This window comes from Zeus faber (assembly GCF_960531495.2).
Source record: "Zeus faber genome assembly, chromosome: 17".
Lineage (NCBI taxonomy): Eukaryota > Metazoa > Chordata > Actinopteri > Zeiformes > Zeidae > Zeus > Zeus faber.
This window is the reverse complement of record NC_137204.1, coordinates 17,883,107-17,905,652: the sequence shown is the minus strand read 5'-3', so window position 1 is coordinate 17,905,652 and position 22,546 is coordinate 17,883,107. Positions and strand designations below refer to the sequence as shown.

Sequence of the window (22,546 nt, the reverse complement as noted above, 5' to 3'; positions counted from 1 at the left end):
ACCACGACAAGTTTTAATTCTGATTTCCGGTTGAGCAGTTTTTAATGGGTAACGTGTCAAGCCGCGGGAAACGGTGGGAACAGGCGTGGGAGACTCGTGGAGGTGGAAGGAAACCTCGGCCATAAACACGAGATGGCGCGAGAGGGCGGATCTGAAGCGCATTCTCGGCCGTATTGTCCCTGTTCAGACGGTTGTGTCCAGGGCCGACGCTGCGGAGGGCGCCCGTCCGCGGGGAGGGAGCGATCGGGGGGCGCCCCGAGCTGCGCCCCCCCGATCGCTCCCTTCTCCGACGGCACCGGCGATGCGCGCGTCAGCGGCGGGGTTGCCGCGATCGGCGCGACAAAACTGTTTTTTTTTTTGGGGGGGGGGGGGGGGTTTTGAATGTTTTTTTTTTTAATTTTAGCTGTCGGTTATTTTACTTTGTCTCCTCCTCGTGGAGCGAAACAAGCACCGTGCGTCCTACGCCCTTCTCCGTGAGAGAACCAGAGCCGGCCCTGGTTCCGTCTCCTGTATGAACGTCACCGGGACTGGAGTTATCCAAGCTTTCTAACTGACTTCAGGACGCGAAGCTGTGTTTCTCCGCAGCAATCAGCCATACGCATTCCTCTTTGGTCGGCAATTAAATAAAAATGATGTTGGATAATTATAGATTATTACCTCAAGATTTGCTCTGATTAACAATCGTGGTTCGGTGTCTGTAGCTGGTAAATTGGCGGCAATCACTTGGCGGTGGAAAAGGGAAAACTTGTTCAATAACACTTTGAAATTAAAGTTATTAATTTAGTTTCAGAGATTACAACAACATAACAGAGTCGTCATATATTAGTCATAGTATAGTAGTATATTATGAGTCATAGTAGTCATATATTAATAAACTAAAAGAGTTTGCAGCTACATTACTTGCTTTATGAATAAAGAAGACAGTAGCAGACGATACACAGTCTGCTATTGTCTCGTGAGGTGTTGATGCATATATACATTATTATTTGTACATCTATCTATCTATATATATATATATAGATATGAATGCCACATGTGAGTATGTCTGTAAATATGTATTTCCTTATCGCTCTGCTTTTTACTAATTGTGTTTATTAACCACTTATGTGAAAACAACTAAGCAATAAAAGAAAATACAATAAATAAAAAGGAATGATTTTCTTATGATTGCCAGTTTACGATTATTATTATTATTATTATTATTATTATTATTATTGTTATTAAGGGTCCAGCCCTGAAGGGCTGACATCAGTAGTCTATGGATGCCATGGATCTGAGCGAAAGCTCGCTCGTCCACTGAACTTTTTATACAAATTTATTATTATTATTATTATTATTATGAGTATTGTTATTATTAGGGGTCCTACAGGTCTGGAAGCCTATTGTTATTGCTGGGATTTTTATTATTATTATTTTCCTTGGCATTTTTCGGGGTGTCTGCAACACAACAATTGCTGAACCCACAGACATGATTAAGGTTTCATCAGAACCGGGACATTTCAGACATCTTGCAGGTCCAAGTTTGATCCATATCGATCTACATTTGGAGCAGGAATTAGTCAAGTTGCAGAACGTTCGCGCATCGCTGGTATGTCAATGTTCTTAAACTTCAGGAAGGGTGGTGGAGCGAAATAAAATTGTGGAGTGGGGCTTTTTATGACATCATCATCCAATTCATTATATGCAGTGTGAATTGTGGCTGTGGGCACGCATTTGCATTGTGGGATGTGCGCGGTGTATGTCTGTAGTCGTTGGAAACTGCGCATGTGTATGTGAGTGTGTGTTTTTCCTTCCTGCATGACATCGGCGGGGCTTTCCGTTTTTTGATATTTTATCTCTTTATCTCCTTTTTGTAAATAAACACATTCTGTCCACTGTGTCGACCACATAGTGGTTTCATCTATAGCTCCAACCAGGAGACAACAGACCCAGGGAGCCGATGTGGCGCTCAGTGTAAACTGGAAAGATCGTGCTGCGTTTCAGAGAACCTGGAAAACTGCACCGGGACCTCTCAGACATCTCGTGGTCCTAGTTTGATCCATAACGATCTACATTTGGAGCAGGAATTAGTGGAAAAACCTACGAAAATCTACCAGAAGTTGCAGAACGTTCGCGCATCGCTGATATGTTAACGTTTAAAAATTCCGGTAGGGCGGTGGAGCGAAAAAAAATTGTGGAGCGGGGCTTTTTATGACATCACCATCCAATTCATCATATACAGTGGGGCAAAAAAGTATTTAGTCAGCCACCAATTGTGCAAGTTCTCCCACTTAAAAATATGAGAGAGGCCTGTTATTTTCATCATAGGTTCACCTCAACTATGAGAGACAAAATGAGAAAGAAAAATCCAGAAAATCACATTGTCTGATTTTTAAAGAATTCATTTGCAAATTATGGTGGAAATAAGTATTTGGTCAATAACAAAAGTTCATCTCAATACTTTGTTATACACCCTTTGTTTGCAATGACAGAGGTCAAACGTTTTCTGTAAGTCTTCACAAGGTTTTCACACACTGTTGCTGGTATTTTGGCCCATTCCTCCATGCAGATCTCCTCTAGAGCGGTGATATTTTGGGGCTGTTGCTGGGCAACACGGACTTTCAATTCCCTCCAAAGATTTTCTATGGGGTTGAGATCTGGAGACTGGCTAGGCCACTCCAGGACCTTGAAATGCTTCTTACGAAGCCACTCCTTCGTTGCCTGGGCGGTGTGTTTGGGATCATTGTCATGCTGAAAGACCCAGCCACGTTTCATCTTCAATGCCCTTGCTGATGGAAGGAGGTTTTCACTCAAAATCTCACGATACATGGCCCCATTCATTCTTTCCTTTACACGGATCAGTCGTCCTGGTCCCTTTGCAGAAAAACAGCCACAAAGCATGATGTTTCCACCCCCATGCTTCACAGTAGGTATGGTGTTCTTTGGATGCAACTCAGCTTTCTTTCTCCTCCAAACACGACAAGTTGAGTTTTTACCAAAAAGTTCTATTTTGGTTTCATCTGACCATATGACATTCTCCCAATCCTCTTCTGGATCATCCAAATGCTCTCTAGCAAACTTCAGACGGGCCTGGACATGTACTGGCTTAAGCAGGGGGACACGTCTGGCACTGCAGGATTTGAGTCCCTGGCGGCGTAGTGTGTTACTGATGGTAGCCTTTGTTACTTTGGTCCCAGCTCTCTGCAGGTCATTCACTAGGTCCCCCCGTGTGGTTCTGGGATGTTTGCTCACCGTTCTTGTGATCATTTTGACCCCATGGGGTGAGATCTTGTGTGGAGCCCCAGATCGAGGGAGATTATCAGTGGTCTTGTATGTCTTTCATTTTCTACTAATTGCTCCCACAGTTGATTTCTTCACAACAAGTTGCTTACCTATTGCAGATTCAGTCTTCCCAGCCTGGTGCAGGTCTACAATTTTGTTTCTGGTGTCCTTTGACAGCTCTTTGGTCTTGGCCATAGTGGAGTTTGGAGTGTGACTGTTTGAGGTTGTGGACAGGTGTCTTTTATACTGATAACAAGTTCAAACAGGTGTCATTAATACAGGTAACGAGTGGAGGACAGAGGAGCCTCTTAAAGAAAAAGTTGCAAGTCTGTGAAAGCCAGAAATCTTGCTTGTTTGTAGGTGACCAAATACTTATTTTACCGAGGAATTTACCAATTAATTCATTAAAAATCCTACAATGTGATTTCCTGGATTTTTTCCCCCCATTCTGTCTCTCATAGTCGAAGTGTACCTATGATGAAAATTACAGCCCTCTCTCATCTTTTAAGTGGGAGAACTTGCACAATTGGTGGCTGACTAAATACTTTTTTGCCCCACTGTACAGTATGTGTGAATTGTGGCTGTGGGCATGTATTTGCATTGTGGGATGTGCGTGGCGTACGTGTATGTGTGAGTGTGTGTGTGTGTATGTGTATGTGTGTGTGTGTACCTTCTTACCTGCTTGACGTCAGCGGGGCTTTCCGTTTGATATTTTATCTCTCTATCCCTCTCCGTAAATAAACACATTCTGTTCGCTGTGTAGACCGCATAGTGGTTTCAACCATAGCTCCAACTAGGGGACGACAGACCAGGGGAGCTGATGCATCACTCAACGTAAACTCGGAAAATTATGTGGATAAAACCTGCACCATAAGATGTCTGAACTGCCCCGGTTCCAACGAGACCTCATCCATGTCCGTGGGTTTGGCGATTGTCGTGTCCTGACACTTTTAACCCGAAAATGCCAAGATAATATTAATTTTAATTAATTATAATGAATAATTAATAATAAAAAGCAGAGCAATAATTATTAGGGGCAATGATTCTAATAATAACTAATAATTCTATTTAATGCATGATGTAGACCAGACTCAAATATAATTTCAAGAAACTTAGGTCCTCAGATTAAATCTCTATTAAGTCCCTCTGAAGCACCTTTCATCCATCGTAGTCATCCCAGTGTCAAGCATCCGTCAAACCGGATGTCAGGATTTGATGAAAACTGAAGTTGTGGTGACAATTAAGGAAGACAACCTCCCATCCCGCCTCACTCTTCACCGCACCGCACGTGTCGCATGTCCTCCCACCCGACCACCCGCAGAGCGTGTTTTTCAAAATCCAAAAATGAATTTGTTCAAGCGGCATTTATCGGTACGGCCGAAGGATCCAACGTACCATCAGGGCTATCATTACCATGTCTGTATTCATTAAATCGACACTTTTTAAACCGTTATTTGCATATTATCCGATACCATTAATATCATAGTGTATCCGCGGCGTCTATCTGGTGGCCTCTTCAAGATGTGTGTTGAGAAACATCCACTTAACGTTAGAGGGCCGCATTGAATGCGTCAGTATTCACGGCCGCCTTTGATCGGTCCGGTGCTAACGGACGGATTAGAGGTGCAAAATTTCAGCTGCTTTGTGGTCCGTGCAGTGTGTTGTCAGGTAACGCAAATGCTTCATTTGTTGCCAAATCAAGCATTGAGCGGTGCGCAGGCTTATGGCCTGTGACAGCTCCCATTTAGCGCAGATGATGCAAACAAATGTCTTTAGCCGAGCCTTGACAAAGCTGCACGACCTTGGCGGTCGCATCACGTAGGTTTGTTTTGGCTTAACTGGAAACACGTGACAGGTATGGATAACAACAAATCCGGCGTTTTGTTATGTAGTACGCGGGTGTATTTTCAATTAAAGATCACAACCACACCCTTTTATCAAACCAGTCCCATGGATTATCATTATTATTAATGTTGTTCTCTGCGGGCTCGTTGTGCTCGTGGGATTTTTTTCCCCCCCTCTGGCTCCTCCACCCCTCTCTCGCTTTTTCTCTCTCTCTCTCTCTCTCTCTCTCTCTCTCTCTCTCTCTCTCTCTCTCTCTCTCCGTCCTCTCTCTGCACCAGCTGCTGCTTCTCCGGAGCCAGGGTGGAGAGTCCCCTCGCCCCCCTCCCTGCACGCACTCAGACAAAAGGCCTGATTCGACAGCTGAACACTGCCCCCTTCTCTCGGCGCTCCTCCACGCAGGGCTGCTGGTGGGAAGAGGCCTTGACTGGAATGAAATCTGGGTCTGAACCACAGATGGAGTAGGAGGAGGGGTGGCGGAGGAGGAGGAGGAGGAGGGGGGAGGGGGAGGACGGGGAGGAGAAGGGAGGAGGAGGAAGCTGTGGGGGGCTGAAATGCTTGGGAGCTGAAAAAAAAAAAAAAAAAAAAAAAAGGGCAGGCGCTGGCTGAGGCCTCGGCAGGAAGACTCCCGAATCTGAATCTTTTAGAGAGGCAGAAATTCTGATGAAGGGTATGCCACCGTTTCCTACTGGCCTCTGTATGTGCATGGGGGTTTCGTGCGTCGGGTGTGGGCACACGGGTTTCGGGTGGAGCGGGTGTTTGCATGCATGTAATACCTAGTGCCCGGCCATGGCAAAGTGTGTAAGTGTGTGTGTGTGTCTGTGTGTGTGTGTGTGTGTTTAATGGGCTTTTTTTTCCCTCCTCTCCTCTTGTCTCCTCGCCACCACAGAGCTGGAAAGCGGTGACACCCAGGGCTACGTGGATTATTTGAAGACAGGTTTGAAATGACAAAAGAGCGGTAGGATCGAAAAACTAGCTCGGGGGGAGGCGCTGCTCAGAAAGTGGGGCAATAGCACAGGAGGCTTCGCAGGAGGGGAAGGGGCCCAGGTACTTATGGCTTTCTCCTTTCACCGTCACTTGCGTTCTCCTCTCCTCCGCTTGTTTTGATTCGTGTCATTTGTGTGTGTGTGTGTGTGTGTGTGTGTGTGTGTGTGTGTGTGTGTGTGTGCGTGTGTGTGCGTGTGTGTGTGTGTGCGTGTGTGTGTGTGTGTGTGTCATTCGTGACCTCTCTTGTTTCATTCACATTGTTTACTCGATTTCTTTCCCCCCCCTGTTGTTTCCTCACCGTTTTCTTTCCGTGTTCAGGGCTGCTATTGTTTTCCTCCCCGAGGCCCCAAAAAAAATGCATCACGGGGGTCAACGACCTTGGATGCCGGGCTTTGTTCAAATATATATTTCAATCCTAAAAATAGCCCGTCGCCGACAAAGGTCGCGGTTACCCCGCAAGGAACCACGCAAACATGTTTCGTCTCCCTGTGTTTCCGAGGCCGTTTTTTTTCTTTGCAGAGCAGAGCTTTATGTTGGATGACCGGAACCGGCTGAAACCGGTTTGAGGCAGACGGAGGGGCTCGCAGGAACAATGCCGCCTCTGTGCATTGCTGAGGAGCAGAGATAGTCGTGGCTGCGCCATGGCACCTCCGCGTCCCGGCCGCCGGCCGCACTCCGCGGCCCGGCCACGGACCCCGCCGCGCACGGCCGGGTCGGGGTCCGCGGGAGCTCTGCAGCATGGCTCTCTGCAGCACGGCTCTCTGCAGCACGGCTCTCTGCAGGGGCGGCGGGGGGAGAGATTTTGGGGTAGGGACCGGGGCAAGGGGGGAGGGGGGGCGACGTGGCTGGCGAGGCGTCTGTGAAATCTGCAGCCTGGAGCCTTGCCTCGCAGGACCATTATCTGTCTCTGTCTGTCAGTCTGCATGGCGCTAGCGCCGCAGAGAATGACCGAGGAGGATTCTCAACCGGCTCTGCGCACCAGAGCCCTGGATGTAACCTGACCCTGAGTCCTGGGCCTTCGCCTGCTCGGAGAGAAAGAGGATTTATTTTCTGTGCAGGGTGGGGTGGATGGCTTTTCGTGGCTCAGTGCTGTTGTGACTGTGTTTGTTTCAGGATGGATGGAAGGAAGTGAAGAAGGTTTTACTAGTGGCTGGAGGGACGGAGGCGAGAGGGTGAGGAGTGGCCGATTCAATTGCATGTTTCCACCATTGTGATTCTGCCTTCACATCCCCGGTGCACTGTGTTGTGTAGCGTGTTCATTTCAGGTGTAAATGTTGCATGTTCATTAAACGGCTGTTGAGGAGAGGAGGTTGGTGTTGTGTATTCTTCATATTTGTCTGTATTAAAGCATTTATTCATTTCCCGTGTCAGCATAGTCTTGCTGTCATGGCTGTCAGTAGCTGTTTTTCTTTTTCCACCAGGCCCCGTTCTGCTGCAGCTTCTCACAGCACAGCAGCCATCTTTTTTTTTTCTCCTCTCCTTGCTCTCCTCCCTGTCCTGCGCTCTCTCTCTCTGTTTCTCCTTCTCCTAATGTGTTCAACAGCTTGTCTCATAAAAGCACCGTCCCCAGTGTCTCGCTTTGCCGTAGACATAGAGGTTACATTTTGCAGAAGCAAAAGCCCATTGCACCAGAGAGGGACCGGGGCGTGAGTGCACAAATAGTTAACTTGCATTCAGATGAAACAGCAGCACTGGTCACACTGCACGTACGCAGAGCAGCTCCCTGGCTGTTTGTTTTCCTCCCCACGCCCATCACATAATCCCATCACATTTTTCCTTCCCATCAGATTTCATTTAAACTTTTAGAATGACTTGAATGAAAAGAACACTGGCTATTTTCCACTGTTCATAATAAAGAATACTATCAGTACAGCATTCATTATGCAGTATTAATTGTAATGCACAAACAATGTGTGTACCTGAATGACAGCATTTTTATCAATCATTATTATTATTATTATTATTATTATTATGACTTTTATTATTATTATTATTATTATTATTATTATTATTACTACTACTACTATCAATACTATTAATACTATTATTATTTTTACTATTATTATTATTATCACTTTTATTATTACTATTATTGCTATTATTATTACCTGTTCTCAAAATACATTGTATTACATTTTGAGATTATATTCACCCTCAGGCAAACAAACGCCAACAGCATCTCCAGTCTTTCCACTGACAATTAAAATATATCTTTTTGGGTTGGATTGTGATTAATGTTATTTACAAATTCTATTGCACTTTTTGTTGCTCAGCTAGAGTGCAATGTAGAAACAAGGTGGATTGAGGTAAATCCCTGTTATGCTATAATTTGTAATTATTAAATAATTACTGCACGTTGTTCTTGTTCTCTGTAATCTTTTTTTTTAAATCAGATGACATTAATATATATTCTCAAATGTGTATATAAACCAAGCTGTGTATTATAGAGGGAATGGCGGGCAATCTGTTTGACATTTGAGGCATTTCATGTACCTAAAGATTGTCATCATGAACTAATTATGTAGTATGGTCTATCATACAAATTCAATTGGTTTGGCTGTGTGCGGGCAAAAATGACTTTTTAAGGTAATAACACTTTCGAACAACAGGAAATGAGTGCCAATGAGCTGTCCTGGTTTGTTAGAACATTAAGCCATTTTAATTTCTGTTCAGCAAACTGTTATATATTATATATATATTATATATCCTGAGATTAACCATAGCCTATAGCTGTTTCATGTCGTCAGCCTGAATTAGGTGTTCAATCCCGGTTTATTATGTGTTACAAAAGCTCCCTGCCTTCCAAATGAATTGACATTTAATCATAAACATTAGCTATATATTTTGTTTTTCTGTTGTAATAAAGATCATATTTACTTTGTTCATATACATCCATGAATGGCTTAAATACATTGCTTTATATAACGCTTTATACTGCTATACTACTTTTATATAATAGGTGTTACTTTTTTCTGTGTTGTCAGGTCATTTTATCAGACAGGGAGCAGGACCATGGGAGATATGAAGACACCAGACTTTGATGACCTGCTCGCAGCCTTTGACATCCCTGACATGGTGGATCCCAAGGCCGCAATTGAGTCTGGTCCCAGCGATGACCATGAAAACCAGCTCAAACAAGCCAATAGTGGGGCGGCTATCAATGAGGAGGTCTCTTCATCGGGACAAGATGTTGGTGTTAGTGTGATTGTCAAGAACACCAGAAACATGGACAATGGTGAACATGGTGGAACCCTACAAAAGAAGGTTGGACAGCTCCATACAAACGCCAATACCCATTTTTCTGTAGGCAATGGACTTCATAATGGCTTATTGTCAACCATATTACCTAACAATCGTTATACCAAGAATGGGTGGAGAGCTACCAGAGAGGAAGGTTTGCCAGTTAATACATCAACCTCCACTTTAAATCAGTTCAGCCCTATATCCAGTGCCGAAGAGTTTGATGATGACGATAAGATTGAGGTAGATGACCCTATGGACAAGCACTGCAGTCAGTCATTTACGAAGCCCACTCCCAACAACTTCACTGTAAACCTTTCCTATCATAAGAGGGAGGACCAGAATCCAAAAGAACCAATATCTTTGGAGAATGTTTCTAAGCCTACAGCAAAGAGCGATTCAGGTCAAACCAAACCGGAGATTAACAACAACACTTTGAGTTGTGCCAAACCAGATTACACTACGAAATTGAGAAAGCATGAAGATGAAGCCAAAGAAGCTGTCCCCAAACCACATGGACATGTTGGAAATGAGGTTGAAGAACTCCCACAGCTAAGCTCTGTTTCTGTTTTAGGTCTTGCCCAGGCCAAAATAAAGTCCTCTGCCAAACTGTCGTCATGTATAGCGGCTATAGCAGCCCTTAGTGCGAAAAAGTCCAGTGCTGTGGATTCAGGACTGTCAGAGTGTCCTACCACTAAGATCAAATCAATACCCATCAGCCCCCACGGGGAGTCTACCAAGGAAGCCAAGGAGAGTTCAAGTGCACCAGAGACGCCACAGGAACGAGAGTTAGCCCTTGAAGTTGCCAAAAGGCTCCTGTCAAGACAGCCAGACAGCCCTGGCAGTGTCACTAGTGAGGGCAGTGGTAAAGGATCCCCTGCCTCCCCCACTGGCACCACACCCGTCATCCCAAAAGTGAGAATTAAAACCATCAAGACCTCATCTGGCCATATCAAACGTACTGTCACAAGAGTCCTCCCAGAGTTTGATGTCGAAGGCCCGAAGCGAAAGGACCATTCCAGCGATTCATGCGTCAGGATTTCCCCCGTGCTTACATCCTCCACCTCCAACACAAATATTTCCTCTCCAACACAAACTTCCCTTTCCACTACAGTTGTAGCCACCTCTGGAGGTCCGACCTTGGAAGTAACTAAGCAGATGACTATCAAACCTGTAGCGACAGCCTTTCTACCAGTCTCTGCAGTAAAGACGGCGGGTTCACAAGTCATCAATCTCAAATTGGCCAACAATACCACGGTCAAAGCAACAGTTATTCCTGCTGCATCAGTACAAAGTGCCAGCAGTGCCATCCTTAAAGCTGCTAATGCCCTCCAACAACAGACTGTTATGGTCCCCGCCTCTAGTCTGGCTAAAGCGAAACTTGTGCCAAAGACTGTCCATTTCACCAACCTTAACCTTCTTCCACAGGCCAGCACTCCCTCCGATCTCCACCAGGCCCTGTCCTCCTGTAAGCAGCTACAGAATCAGAAACCGCAACAGCAGATGAAGCTGCAAGTTTGTCAGGTCCCAAAGAAACTGTCGAGGGTCCAAGTGTTTGGAAGCGCCCAAAGTTCTGTGGTGGATGCCTTCAACAAAGTCCTAAGTAGTGTGAACCCTGTACCTGTATATGTACCAAACCTCTCTCCCCCGACCTCAGCGTGCATCTCAATACCCTCTCGTGGCTACAAGTGCCTGGAATGTGGGGACTCTTTTGCTCTGGAGAAGAGCTTGACACAGCACTACGAGCGCCGCAGTGTGCGCATAGAGGTCACCTGCAACCACTGTGCCAAGAACCTTGTCTTCTATAACAAGTGCAGCCTGTTGTCTCACGCCAGGGGACACAAGGACAAAGGGATGGTCATGCAATGCTCACACCTCATTTTGAAACCGATCCCTGCCGAACAGATGATAACCACATCACCCCCGGCCGGCTCCAATGTTACTTTGACGGTCGTCAATGCCCAAACCCAGAGCTCGAAAACCGCTGGCAGTGGGACGTACACCGCAGTGATCTCAGCCCCAGGCAGTGCTCCTCTAATGGCAGCCATGCCCTTGGAAGACGATGTAACAAAACTCTCCAGACACAGCCTCAAGTGTTTGGAGTGCAACCAAATGTTTCAAGATGCAAACTCTCTGGCAATGCACTATCAACAGGCATCAGAGTCCAATGGGCAGGTATAAATGTGTGTGTATGTGTGTCTTGTTTAAATCTATGTAAGGAATATATAATTAACCAGATCTTTGACCAGATTAATAACCAATGGGGTAATCCATCATATTCTGTAGCTGTTTTCAATATGCTATATGATGAACGCTCTGGTTTCCACCTTTTGTAACACATTATATAACAACCACAAGCGGCAATTTGTAGAGAATCCTTAACTGTGAATATGTAAGATTCTGTCAATGAAAATGAACCATCTCCATTTAGTTGTCATAATGTGATTTTTATATGCTGTTTTTTTATTTTCATTTTATCATTATAGAAGACGTGCAGCATCTGCCAAATGCTGCTTCCCAATCAGTGCAGTTTTGTGTCACACCAGCGAATACACCAGCACAAGTCTCCTTATATCTGCCCCGAGTGCGGTGCCAGCTGCCGCTCCGTCCACTTCCAGTCCCATGTCACCAGGAGCTGCCTGCACTACACACGCAGGGTGGGCTATCGGTCAGTGCTGCTTATATAAGACATTGGAAAAGGATATAATCGAATATTGTTGGGTTTTATTTAACTTTCACGCCTTTTTGTCTGAACCGGACTGCAAACAAAAACCGTATCGTAACAACGGCGCCGTCTATGATTCCAAAGGAGTCCGAGTGCATTATCAGGAGAGAAAGGAGCTCCCTCTCACCACTTCTCCCCCCCCCCCCCCCCCCCGCTCCTCCCCTGTCTCTCTGCAGCTGTGTCCACTGCAGCGTGATCTTCGATGAGATTGCAGCCCTGAAGTCCCACATCCAGAACACCCACTGTGAGGTCTTTTACAAATGCCCCGTCTGTCCCATGGCCTTCAAGTCTGCGCCGGGAACCCACTCCCACGCAAACACACAGCACCCGGGAGTCAAGATAGCAGAGCCCAAGTATGTCCACAATATGTGTCTGCATTATTATTATTGTTATTTTTGCTATTATTATTATTATTATTATTATTATTATTGAATTATTATTTATATGTTTGTTTGTTTGTTTATTTGTTTGCTTGTTTATTTATTTATTTATGTATATTTTTAATAATATAAATATTGACTGCCTCCTTCATGCTAGTCCATCCTATGTTACACAGAAGGATTTTATGTGTATCTGTTTCTTTCTTTAACTGAATTGATGACCTATGAGTGCATATCTTTTGTTGCACTTTCTTTCATTTTTGAATATTTTGCACTTTATATGTATTTCTAATGGCTTTATATGGCAATTCCAAGACACACACTAGCCTGCACACACACACACACACACACACACACACACAAACCTTAAATGAATGTACTTTTTACACAGATAAAAGTAACCCAATACCCTTGTCCAATTCATTTTGGTTACAAGACACAACATGGCAGACTCATCAACACATGGTTTTAGTATGATTAGACAAGGGAGCTTTTCCTGGCTTTGTTTTTCCACATGGGAGTGAATTCCATCCTGTCCGTTATTGAGTCACTAATGAATTCAGCTCTTTCACAGGCAGATGTCCTCATCGTTTTGTCCGTGGGTGTGGTGCTTATGATTTTATGCCAAATGATCTCTTAACTTTTGAACCTTATGAAAAGAAGAGGTATCGACAGAAGTAATTGTGACACTGGGAAACAACAAGTGTGTGTGAAGAGCCCTCTTCAACAAGCCCCGTTTTCCCGTCTCTCAGGCTGATCTACAAGTGCTCCATGTGTGACACGGTGTTCACCCTGCAGTCCTTGCTCCACACACACTTTGACCAGCACATAGGGAATCACAAAGTGTCCGTCTTCAAATGTCCTGACTGCTCGGTGCATTATGCCCAGAAGCAGCTCATGTTGGACCACATTAAGGTGAGCCTGAAACACCGCTGAGCTACACACTCAGAATAAAAATAAAAATAAATGACTTATCCTGCCAGTACCCTCCAGAGGTTATTGTTGATCGGGGGAAATTTTCAGAACAACAACTCTGTCCTTGTCAACCCTTTCTAGACCACACACGGGACCCTGAAGACCATCGAGGGTCCTCCAAACCTGGGCATTAACCTGCCCCTCAGCACCAAGCCCACTCACTCCAACTCCAACACCAACAGCCCCAACAGCAACAAAGACGGGGGCGGTAACGTCAACGGCCAGGACTGGGGGGACAAGAAGCCCCCGCCGAGGCCCCTGAAGACCACCAACAGTAACGTCTCCGGGGATCTGAAGAACCACCCTGGCCCCGGCTACACGTGCGGAGGGTGCGACCTCCTCTTCACTTCCAGGGAGGTCTTCGTGACCCACATGAAGCGCGATCACGGCAAGGTAGAAAGGAAGATTTGACCCTGATTTGTTACCGGCAAATTTTTTTGTGAAAAATAGTTTTGATTTTTTTTTTTTTACAGCTAACAGCTTTGCCTTTCGCAGACACTGAAGAAGCATCCTTGTCGTCAGTGTGACAAGTCCTTCAGCTCCCCCCACAGTCTGTGTCGACACAACCGACTCAAACACAAGGGGCTGCGCAAAGTCTACACCTGCCCGTGAGTACACACTATGACTATAAACCTTTTGTGTTCTTTTTCAGCGTTATAGTTTTGACAAACCAAGATTTCTTTTGCACACCTACGTGGAGAGGCGGGGGTGCAGGAGAATAATTGGAGGTTTTGGTCAAAGGACCATCATCATTTATTATTTAATTTATAGGATTTTTTTTTTTATTTCATTTTCTTTCAACTTTTTAAATAACAATTTATCAAAAACAACAAAAAGAATAATGATACTAATAATAATAATAATAATAATAATAATAATAATAATAATAATTCTACTACTACTAATATTATTATTATTAATAATAATAATAATAATAAAAAAAATATATTTTTTTCTTATATACTGTTTTAACCCAACTGAAAATGTGATGACAATATTTCAGTTTGCCGGAAGTGAAACCCTGACTGGAATGTTCCCGTCCTCTTGCAGGCACTGCCCCGCCCTGAGCCAACCCTTCACCAAGAGAGTGCTGCTGGAGCAGCATGTTGAGCTGATGCACGGCATCAGAGACCCAGAGTTGAAGAGTATGGATGCCGATAGAATGGAAGCAATACCCGACAAGGTACACACTCATGCGTCCCAATACCAGGAGCATGTTTTTTGCTAAAACATTAATGATATGTTGTTGTTCTGTATCAGTTATTCAGTCACTTTTCCAACCAATACAAGGTTTTGTCCAAAATACCTGCATGTTCTGACCATGAAGAAGCTTTCATATGCATGATGCAATTCATGAGTAGTAACTCGTGGGGATATATATTTGTCCAAATCAGCTTCCTCATTGTGAATGCGCCCTCTGACCTCCCCACAGACCGTCAACCCCAAGAGGAAGCAGGAGGAGGCCGAGGGGTCTCTGGGCCCTCACTGCAGGGACTCGGACCCGCAGCCGCTGAAGAAGCTCAAGGTGAACGTCCTCAAGGTCCACCGGTGCGCGGTGTGCGGCTTCACCAGCGAAGACCTGGCCTCCTTCCACGGCCACATCCCCCAGCACAAGAGCGACGGCTCGTCCTACCAGTGTCAGGAGTGCGGCCTCTGCTACACCTCCCACCACTCCCTGGCCCGGCACCTCTTCATCGTCCACCGGCTGAAGGACCCGCAGGGCCTGGTCCGACGCGGCGGCGGCGTGGGCCGCGGCGACGGCGACGACCAGAGCCAGAGGGAGAACCAGCTGGACGTGGCCGACGAAAACGACGAGGGGAAGCCGAGCACCCGGTGCAAAGTGTGCGGGAAGGTGTTTGAGACGGAGGGACACCTGAACACGCACATGCGGACGCACGGGATGGCGTTCATCAAGTCCAAGAGACTGAGCGCGGCGGAGAAATAACAGCAACAAACACACAGTATAACGTTAATTATATACAGTACAGATATTATAATGGTGTACAGAGAGCGGAGGAACATGCGACGTGTTTGAAATGAAATAATATATTTCAGAGTCACTTTACATGTATTCAGTTGAATTCGCCGACGGGAGAAACGTTTTTGTATACAGTACTTGGCATGGAATAGTTGTTTCTAGTCTTTGGATAGATCCTTTTTATAGAAAGAGCTTTTTATTCCATTTCCACGGTGGTCCTCTCTCCCACCGAGATGGACGGCACATGATGCTGGATGGAAATTTTTGCTGTAATGTCAGTGTTAGGTATCGATCATGCTGCTAATGTCCGACGAATGTCTACAAAACACTGGGAGCCCCAGTGACGAAAATTAAGCGCGAATGTTGTTCTTTCCCTGGGAACCTTGTGTGACGGGAGTTGTATGATTGACATCGGGCATAAATAACCTTTGGTTTGTTCGGGTTTTCCCCAAAAACGTTTTTCGATATTCCAATCATTGTTTCATATCACACGATCTCTTAATTTTATTTGTTTTTTGTTTTTATTGGTTTCTGTGTTTTGAAACCAGAACTGAATTCACAAAAAAAGAAGATATTTTCCATGACAGGATAAATCTGTTAAATCCTATTTGGGACAATCATTCAAAACCCACTCTGAACAACATCACACTCTCAAAGATGCTGAAAGAGCCCACGGACCAATAAGTGGAATAGTGGATATTTTCTTTTTATAAACTTAACGGACCAAATTCTAATTTCCCTTTTAAAACACTTTTCACCCGCTAGAGGGTTTCCTTTATTCTTTGAGTATGTTCCACAATTTCAGTCCTGTAGTTTTTTTTCGTTTTTTTTTTATTGCTATGGCAGCTGTTTTATATTATTTTATGAAGAAGTGTGTCCCAATCTATCTGGATGTGTATGATCGGTATGAGTGCATTATCTTTCTTCCCAGAATAGTCACTTTTTTTATTTTTTTATTTTTATTTTTTGACACAAGAACTGTGGCCTGAGATAAATTCGACAACATCGTCTCAAGGCAAAGCTTGACACAATGTTTTACTCTCCCCGTGCGTCATCGCTAATGGGGGGCGTCATACGTTAATGCCTTTCTCGCATTTTCCGCAAACTGCGGCTTTATCATTTCGATTCACGGTGACCTCATCAGATAACGGAAGAGTACGTTTATCACCACTGTGCAACCGAAGAAGATTAAGGATCAGACAAATTTGCAGAGACATGCTTTCATTTTTTATTTTTTCCCATGCCTTGCATAAAACGACGTGCTGTTTTTTGGACATCATGTTTTCTACTCCGACCATAGAGCTATAATTGTCTGGCACTCTAGAGCTGCATGTGAGGAGCAGTGTGTGAAACGTTCTCTGTTCATTAGGATGTGTCTTGCCGCTGCTGTGTCCTAGACAGGTCTGACTCTTGTGTACATGGATGTTCTCGATGTCAATAAATTACAAAAACGCCTGGGGGGGCGGGAGACCACGTCCGCTTGGAAATAAATACACTTGCCTGGCTTTGGTTTTTTCCCAGCGACGCAATGCTGCAGTATGGCGGAAAATCAGTCTGATCTCAACTACATGTTTATTTGCCTTCTTTAAAAAAAAAAAAAAAAGGCCTTATTTACAAACGTTCTACAGCATAGTTATGCATTAGCAAAACTGACGCTTATAATAGGAAATGCATGGGGAATATAGCGTGGTACAGCGAAGACAAAACAGACGATTGGCAAAACCGAGGGGTGGCCGTTAGCGAAATCAGAGCAGAGCCCAAATTGAAACTGAATCCCTCTCTCACCTGACGTAGAAGGACAGGTGTGCGTGAATCCCAAATTGGTGAAAGGTTTTTCTTCTTCTTTTTTTTTTTTTTCTTTTTTTTTTCCCGACGCAGACCGTGAAACGGGAATTTCACCCCAGCTTCGCCGAACATGACGTGTCCCCCGGCCCGTTCTTTAAAAGATCCTGGGCCGGTAAAACAGGTGCGGTTCCTTGCGCGATGGCTCTGCTGTGGGTGGCCGTGGCGCTGCTCGCGGGCGGCAGCGCGGCTCCGGGAACGACCCAGGCCTTGAACGTTTCCGAGAGGTGTTCGCACGACACCAGGCTCTTCCTGCAGGACATTAGCCAGGACAGCCCCAAACAATACGCCGCTCTGAGTAAGTACGGTCGAGGGGGATTTTACCCGATGCAAATGATCAGATTGTATATTGTATCATATATTTCCAAATTGGGGTTGATTTCCCTTTCTGTCTCGTAAATCATATTCAAGGGTCTGTTGTTTGGGCTTTGAAAGTCATATCCTTTAACATTGTCTTGGAAGCAGTACAACAACATTTTGTTTCATATTTTGCACTTTCTTATTTTATATATTCCCTGATCAGTCCCTGAACGGGGAAATTTGCAATTTCTCTGCATTTACCCATCCTAGTAGCTGTCGCATCTAGGAGCAGTGGGCTGCCATATAGAGGCTCCTGGGGAGCAGTTAGGGGGTTTAAGCCTCTTGCTCAAGGACACATCAGCACGCTACCAGGAGGAGCCGGGTATTGAACCGGCAACCTTCCGCTTATTAGACGACGCACTATACCTCCTGAGCCCCCCCCACTTAAAGTGGTGGGTAGCACCCCATTACTGAAGTGTGTGTGCGCGTGTGTGTGTGTGTGTGTGTGTGTGCAGTGTACGATGCCTTCGGGAAGATAGGCAGCGACGTGGAGGGAGGAAACGTCAACCGGCCGGGGTCGCTGCAGGAGTGTCTCTCCGTGCGTGGCCCCTCCTTCTCCGGACGGTACTGCCAGGTGTTCCTCAAGCAGGTGAGCAGCCACAAGGATGATTCATGTTCTACGGCAGAATAAGAATCTGAAACAGAATCTGTTTATTCGGCCAAGTAGGTTTTCCCGTATAACGAATTTATCATGCTATGGTTGCATTGTAGAGAATCTTTTTCAAATATAATAAAATATATACTTGCCTCGGCTATGTTGTATACTGTACTGTATATCTCCACACACACACCACCTCACTTAAATCACATGCCACTTTATTGCACATATCTGTACATACAAATGACCTATCCCATATACATGACTCCATTCCCTTCTATTTTGTACCCCCACTTTGTATTATCTTTTTGAGTCTTATTTAATTTTTATTTTTTATTTTTTGTTTATATTATTTTATCCACTAACTGCATTACGTTTTAGGAATCAGTTTCAGTTAGTTGCTAGGTAGGAATTAGGTAAGCTGTTATGTTCGATTTAGTAACAATTGTGCATAATCATATGTATGAACGTATGAACGTACGTAAATGTATGTGACAAATAAACCTCTTGAATCTTGAATCGGTTGAACTCATTTAGTCACCTATCCCCGACAAACGCCTGTTCAGATAAACACAGTGGGAGTTTTCTTTAATAATCACCACGGTTTCCACAGGATGATATCCAGTATTTCGTTGGAATTTGTGTCCCCGACTCCTGCGAGGAAGAGGAGGTACAGGCGCTCGTGGTCTACGGTCGGTGGTTTTTTCTTTTGTTTTCTTCTCTTCTTCCTCCCGTCCAATCCGCTCGAACCCGGCCCTGACCGGAGCAACCGTCCTTCAAACCCGGACTTCTGCCGTTTTTTTTTGACAGAGGCGTTCCAGATGGGCCAGACCTCCCTCATTCCTCCCCTACCGTCCATCCTGGTCTCTCAGTCCAGCCAAGGCATCTTCATGACCCAGTGCGTGTCCGACACCGCCACCCCGGACCTGTCGGCCGTGACCTGCCTGTGAGTACGGCCGAGACTCACCTCCTTTAAAACGGATAAAACGATTTCAGCCGCCCTCGATATCCCCTTTCTCCCCCCCGTCAGGTTTGTGTGCTGCGCGATGGTCGCCGTGCCGCTGGCGGCCACCTTGTTCACGGCCATAATACGGTGGCAGCACCACAGGGAGGTCAACCCGGGCGTGGAGTCCTCTGCCCTCAACGCCAACGCCAACGCCAACGCCAACGCGTATGGGGCCGTGATGCCCAATGGCGCCCGCAGCGGAGGCGATAACAACAACGTTCACACCGTCCAACAGCCGAGCGAAGTGAGGCCCAGCAGCTCGGAGGAGGAGACCGGTACGAGTGTGTGGTCATGCATGTGATAGTGTAGACACATCCAGTTACACCTGTTATTTTAAGGATGAGCTAGCAATAAACCCTTCAATCCTGTATTTTTTGCTTTATTTGGTCCCCATTACTGACTTTCTGGTGGTGGTTCACCTATGAGTGTAATCTTGACTTTGTGGGAAATGTGTTTATACGGCGGTGTGTGTGTGTGTGTGTGTGTGTGTGTGTGTGTGTGTGTGTGTGTGTGTTCTTCTAGGCTGTGTGTACTGGTGCCTCCAGGCCTTCTCCCTGCAGAACACCACCCACGGCGTCCTGAGCAGCACCCCGTCCAGGCCGGGAGGAGTCTACTCCTCGGTGAACGGCATCCGCATCCTGAGCCTCCTCTGGATCGTCTGCGGCCACACCACGCAGCTCAGCGCCTGGAACAACCTGGGTGAAGTAGCCATGCTGGGAGATGGCGCCCGACATTCAAATGTTTCGGTTCCGGCATATTGGCGACGACTTACTGACGCTCACACTGACAGCAGCATGTTGTCGCCATTTCTTTAGACAATGACAAAGTGTGGAAGAGGACTGTTGAGAGCAACCCCCTTTACGTGTTTGCCTTCAGCGGGCCGGTGTACCTGGCTGTGGACACCTTCCTTCTCCTGGGGTGAGGAGGATAACGAATGAAAGTTTTATACTTTTTTGTTTATTTGATATACAGTCAAAATATTCAGTAAGTTCTCACCTGTACGTTGCAGGGGTCTGCTCAGCGCCAGGTCCTTGCTGACCTCCATAATCAAGGCTGAAGATAAAATGAGCCCGGGACTGGTGGCCAACTTCCTCTTCAAGAGGTTTAAAAGGTGCAATATTATACTCATTGGTATCCTTATGTATGTTTGTATTATGCATTATGTATTTCTCTATAATGTATATAATAAATGCTCACCTCTACCTCCTCTTCCCTCTAGGATCCAGCCCCTGCATCTGTTCATCGTGTGTCTCGCCATCGGCTTCTTTTCGGTCGTCCAGCAGGGAGCCTTCTGGTTCATAGCTGAGGATGAGGTCACAAACTGCAAGAAGTATTGGTGGTCCAACCTGCTGTTGGTCAACAACCTCTTCACCATCACTGACATTGTGAGTACAGCCGCTCGTTCTGCAACTCTCCTCGGGTTTTGCTCAGCCGTGAAATGTGTGATCCATACGCGTTCGCCTGTTTCTCCCCAGTGTGCTCCGTGGACGTGGTACCTGTCTCTGGACTTCCAGTTTTATGCAACCACTCCTGTGATGATATACCTTTACAGACTGTACGACAAAGTTATTCGATTCTATTCTGTTCTCTCATTATCTATACAATAAAACCCACAATATTGGAAAAAGCAAATCAATAAAAATGCTCATTCAATTCTGTTCTATTATACATATGAAGATATACATAATAAATACACATCATTATAGGAACAGACGTCTGCTGGTGGCGGTGTCCATCCTTCTGCTGCTGTTTTCGGGTCTGGCCAGCGCTGTTATAACTGCACTGCTGCAGCTTCCAGTCCATCAGCCCACTACACTGTAAGACTGCTGCTACTCCACCGTGATGCAGTGAACCCTCACAGAAAACATCACAGAACCACTCTTCCATTATGTATAGTGTGGATCCAAAAGTTTGCTTGCTAACTTGTTTGTTTTTTTTTCTTTTTCTTTTTTCTTTTTAAATTGTTATCTATTCTTCTTCCAGAGCCTATGAGAGCTATTTCCAGTATTACTATAATAAACCATACACCAGATATGGACCTTACTTGATAGGGATCCTGGCGGGAATATACATGTCCACAAAGAGGAATCAGCTTCTAAAGCACCAGGTACGGTAAGAATGTATATGAAACAACACCAGAACGTTCCTGGTATGGTAAAACACTTTCACACTCTTTGAAAGGCCAAACAAATGTAATATCCGGACATCCTGCTCCCCCCCTGCCTCTCCCAGTGCCAGGCTGTTCTGGGCTGGGTCACCTGTCTGTCAGGAATGGCCGTGCTGGTAGGACTGGCGTACACCTTACGAAAGGTCCCACCTCATCCGTCCGTCCCCCACGCCATCTACCAGGGACTGCACAGACCCCTGTGGGCGCTGGGCGTGGCCTGGATCATACTAGCGTGCGAGGAGGGCTACGGAGGTAAACAGGAAACTCGCGTTGGGTCGAAGTACTTACGCTGATCTCACGTGCTTCTAATGTTTTTCCCGCGCTCTGTTAAGGTTTTATCAAAAGCCTGTTGTCCCTACGTCCCTGGATTCCCGTTTCCAACATTAGTTTCGCCTGCTACCTGATCCACCCCGTCCTCATCATCCTCTACAACGGCAAGCAGGAGACGCCCATCCACTTCACCAACTTTAACTTTGTGAGCATTTCATACAACCAGAATCGACCTTTTTCTTCAGACAGTGTTATTGAAAAAAAGCCCTTTTCCAATGTGACTTATCCCCGTCCTCTGTTCTCGTGCAGATGTACCTGTTCATGGGGCACCTGCTTCTCACGCTGGTGGCGGGCTACGTCCTTACAGTGCTGGTGGAGAAACCCTACCTCTTCCTAACCGGAAACAGTGGATAGAGATGAGTTCAGGATCCGACAAACTCTAGTTCCTCTTGTCCTGTACCCCAGACAAAACACAATTTAAAAATCGACATTAAAAAACAAGCAACTCATTTTTTATATATACAGTATATATAAAATAGATTCACAGGACAACTTCAGAACTAAATTGATTATTGACTAATTATTGCGAAGTATTGCTTGTCCAGAATTGTTAAAAAAATGGAAGAAAAGTAATTTTACTCTGCACCTAAACCCCATAAGTCGCAAATGAAGTGGTAAATGAATGACATAATTCAAATATACTGTATGTATGCATCATATATTTTATAGTAAGTACAATAAAAAATACTACTCTGTGTGAAAGTCCTTTTCTCCAGATTATGTTCCCGTGTTGCTTCTGCAGTCAATGTATTTATTTATTTGTTTGTTTTTAAATCAGATGTAATAAAAATGTCTTTACATTGCTTCAATCAATGATCCTTGCAACAATTCTAGCTGCATCATTAAATATTTCAC

At 45.3% G+C, this 22,546-nt stretch overlaps 2 protein-coding genes across 2 annotated transcripts; both read left to right on the top strand.

The window, feature by feature from the left end:
* The first annotated feature begins 5,672 nt into the window (after nucleotides 1-5,672).
* On the top strand, nucleotides 5,673-16,803 carry znf532 (zinc finger protein 532). Its single transcript, XM_080017631.1, has 10 exons — nucleotides 5,673-5,773; nucleotides 5,993-6,150; nucleotides 9,075-11,505; nucleotides 11,817-11,998; nucleotides 12,232-12,408; nucleotides 13,188-13,350; nucleotides 13,492-13,803; nucleotides 13,906-14,018; nucleotides 14,461-14,593; nucleotides 14,843-16,803. The coding sequence occupies exons 3-10, from the start codon at nucleotides 9,103-9,105 to the stop codon at nucleotides 15,353-15,355; spliced, it is 3,996 nt and encodes a 1,331-aa protein (XP_079873757.1). The 5' UTR covers nucleotides 5,673-5,773; nucleotides 5,993-6,150; nucleotides 9,075-9,102; the 3' UTR covers nucleotides 15,356-16,803.
* A 568-nt stretch (nucleotides 16,804-17,371) lies between these two features.
* oacyl (O-acyltransferase like) lies at nucleotides 17,372-22,250 on the top strand (the record flags this gene model as incomplete). Its single annotated transcript, XM_080017630.1, has 15 exons — nucleotides 17,372-17,528; nucleotides 18,046-18,179; nucleotides 18,802-18,880; nucleotides 18,999-19,134; nucleotides 19,219-19,469; nucleotides 19,717-19,893; nucleotides 20,010-20,112; nucleotides 20,204-20,305; nucleotides 20,414-20,579; nucleotides 20,670-20,749; nucleotides 20,901-21,011; nucleotides 21,178-21,301; nucleotides 21,427-21,613; nucleotides 21,694-21,836; nucleotides 21,941-22,250. The coding sequence occupies 15 exons, from the start codon at nucleotides 17,372-17,374 to the stop codon at nucleotides 22,043-22,045; spliced, it is 2,055 nt and encodes a 684-aa protein (XP_079873756.1). The 3' UTR covers nucleotides 22,046-22,250.
* Between the last annotated feature and the right edge of the window lie 296 nt (nucleotides 22,251-22,546).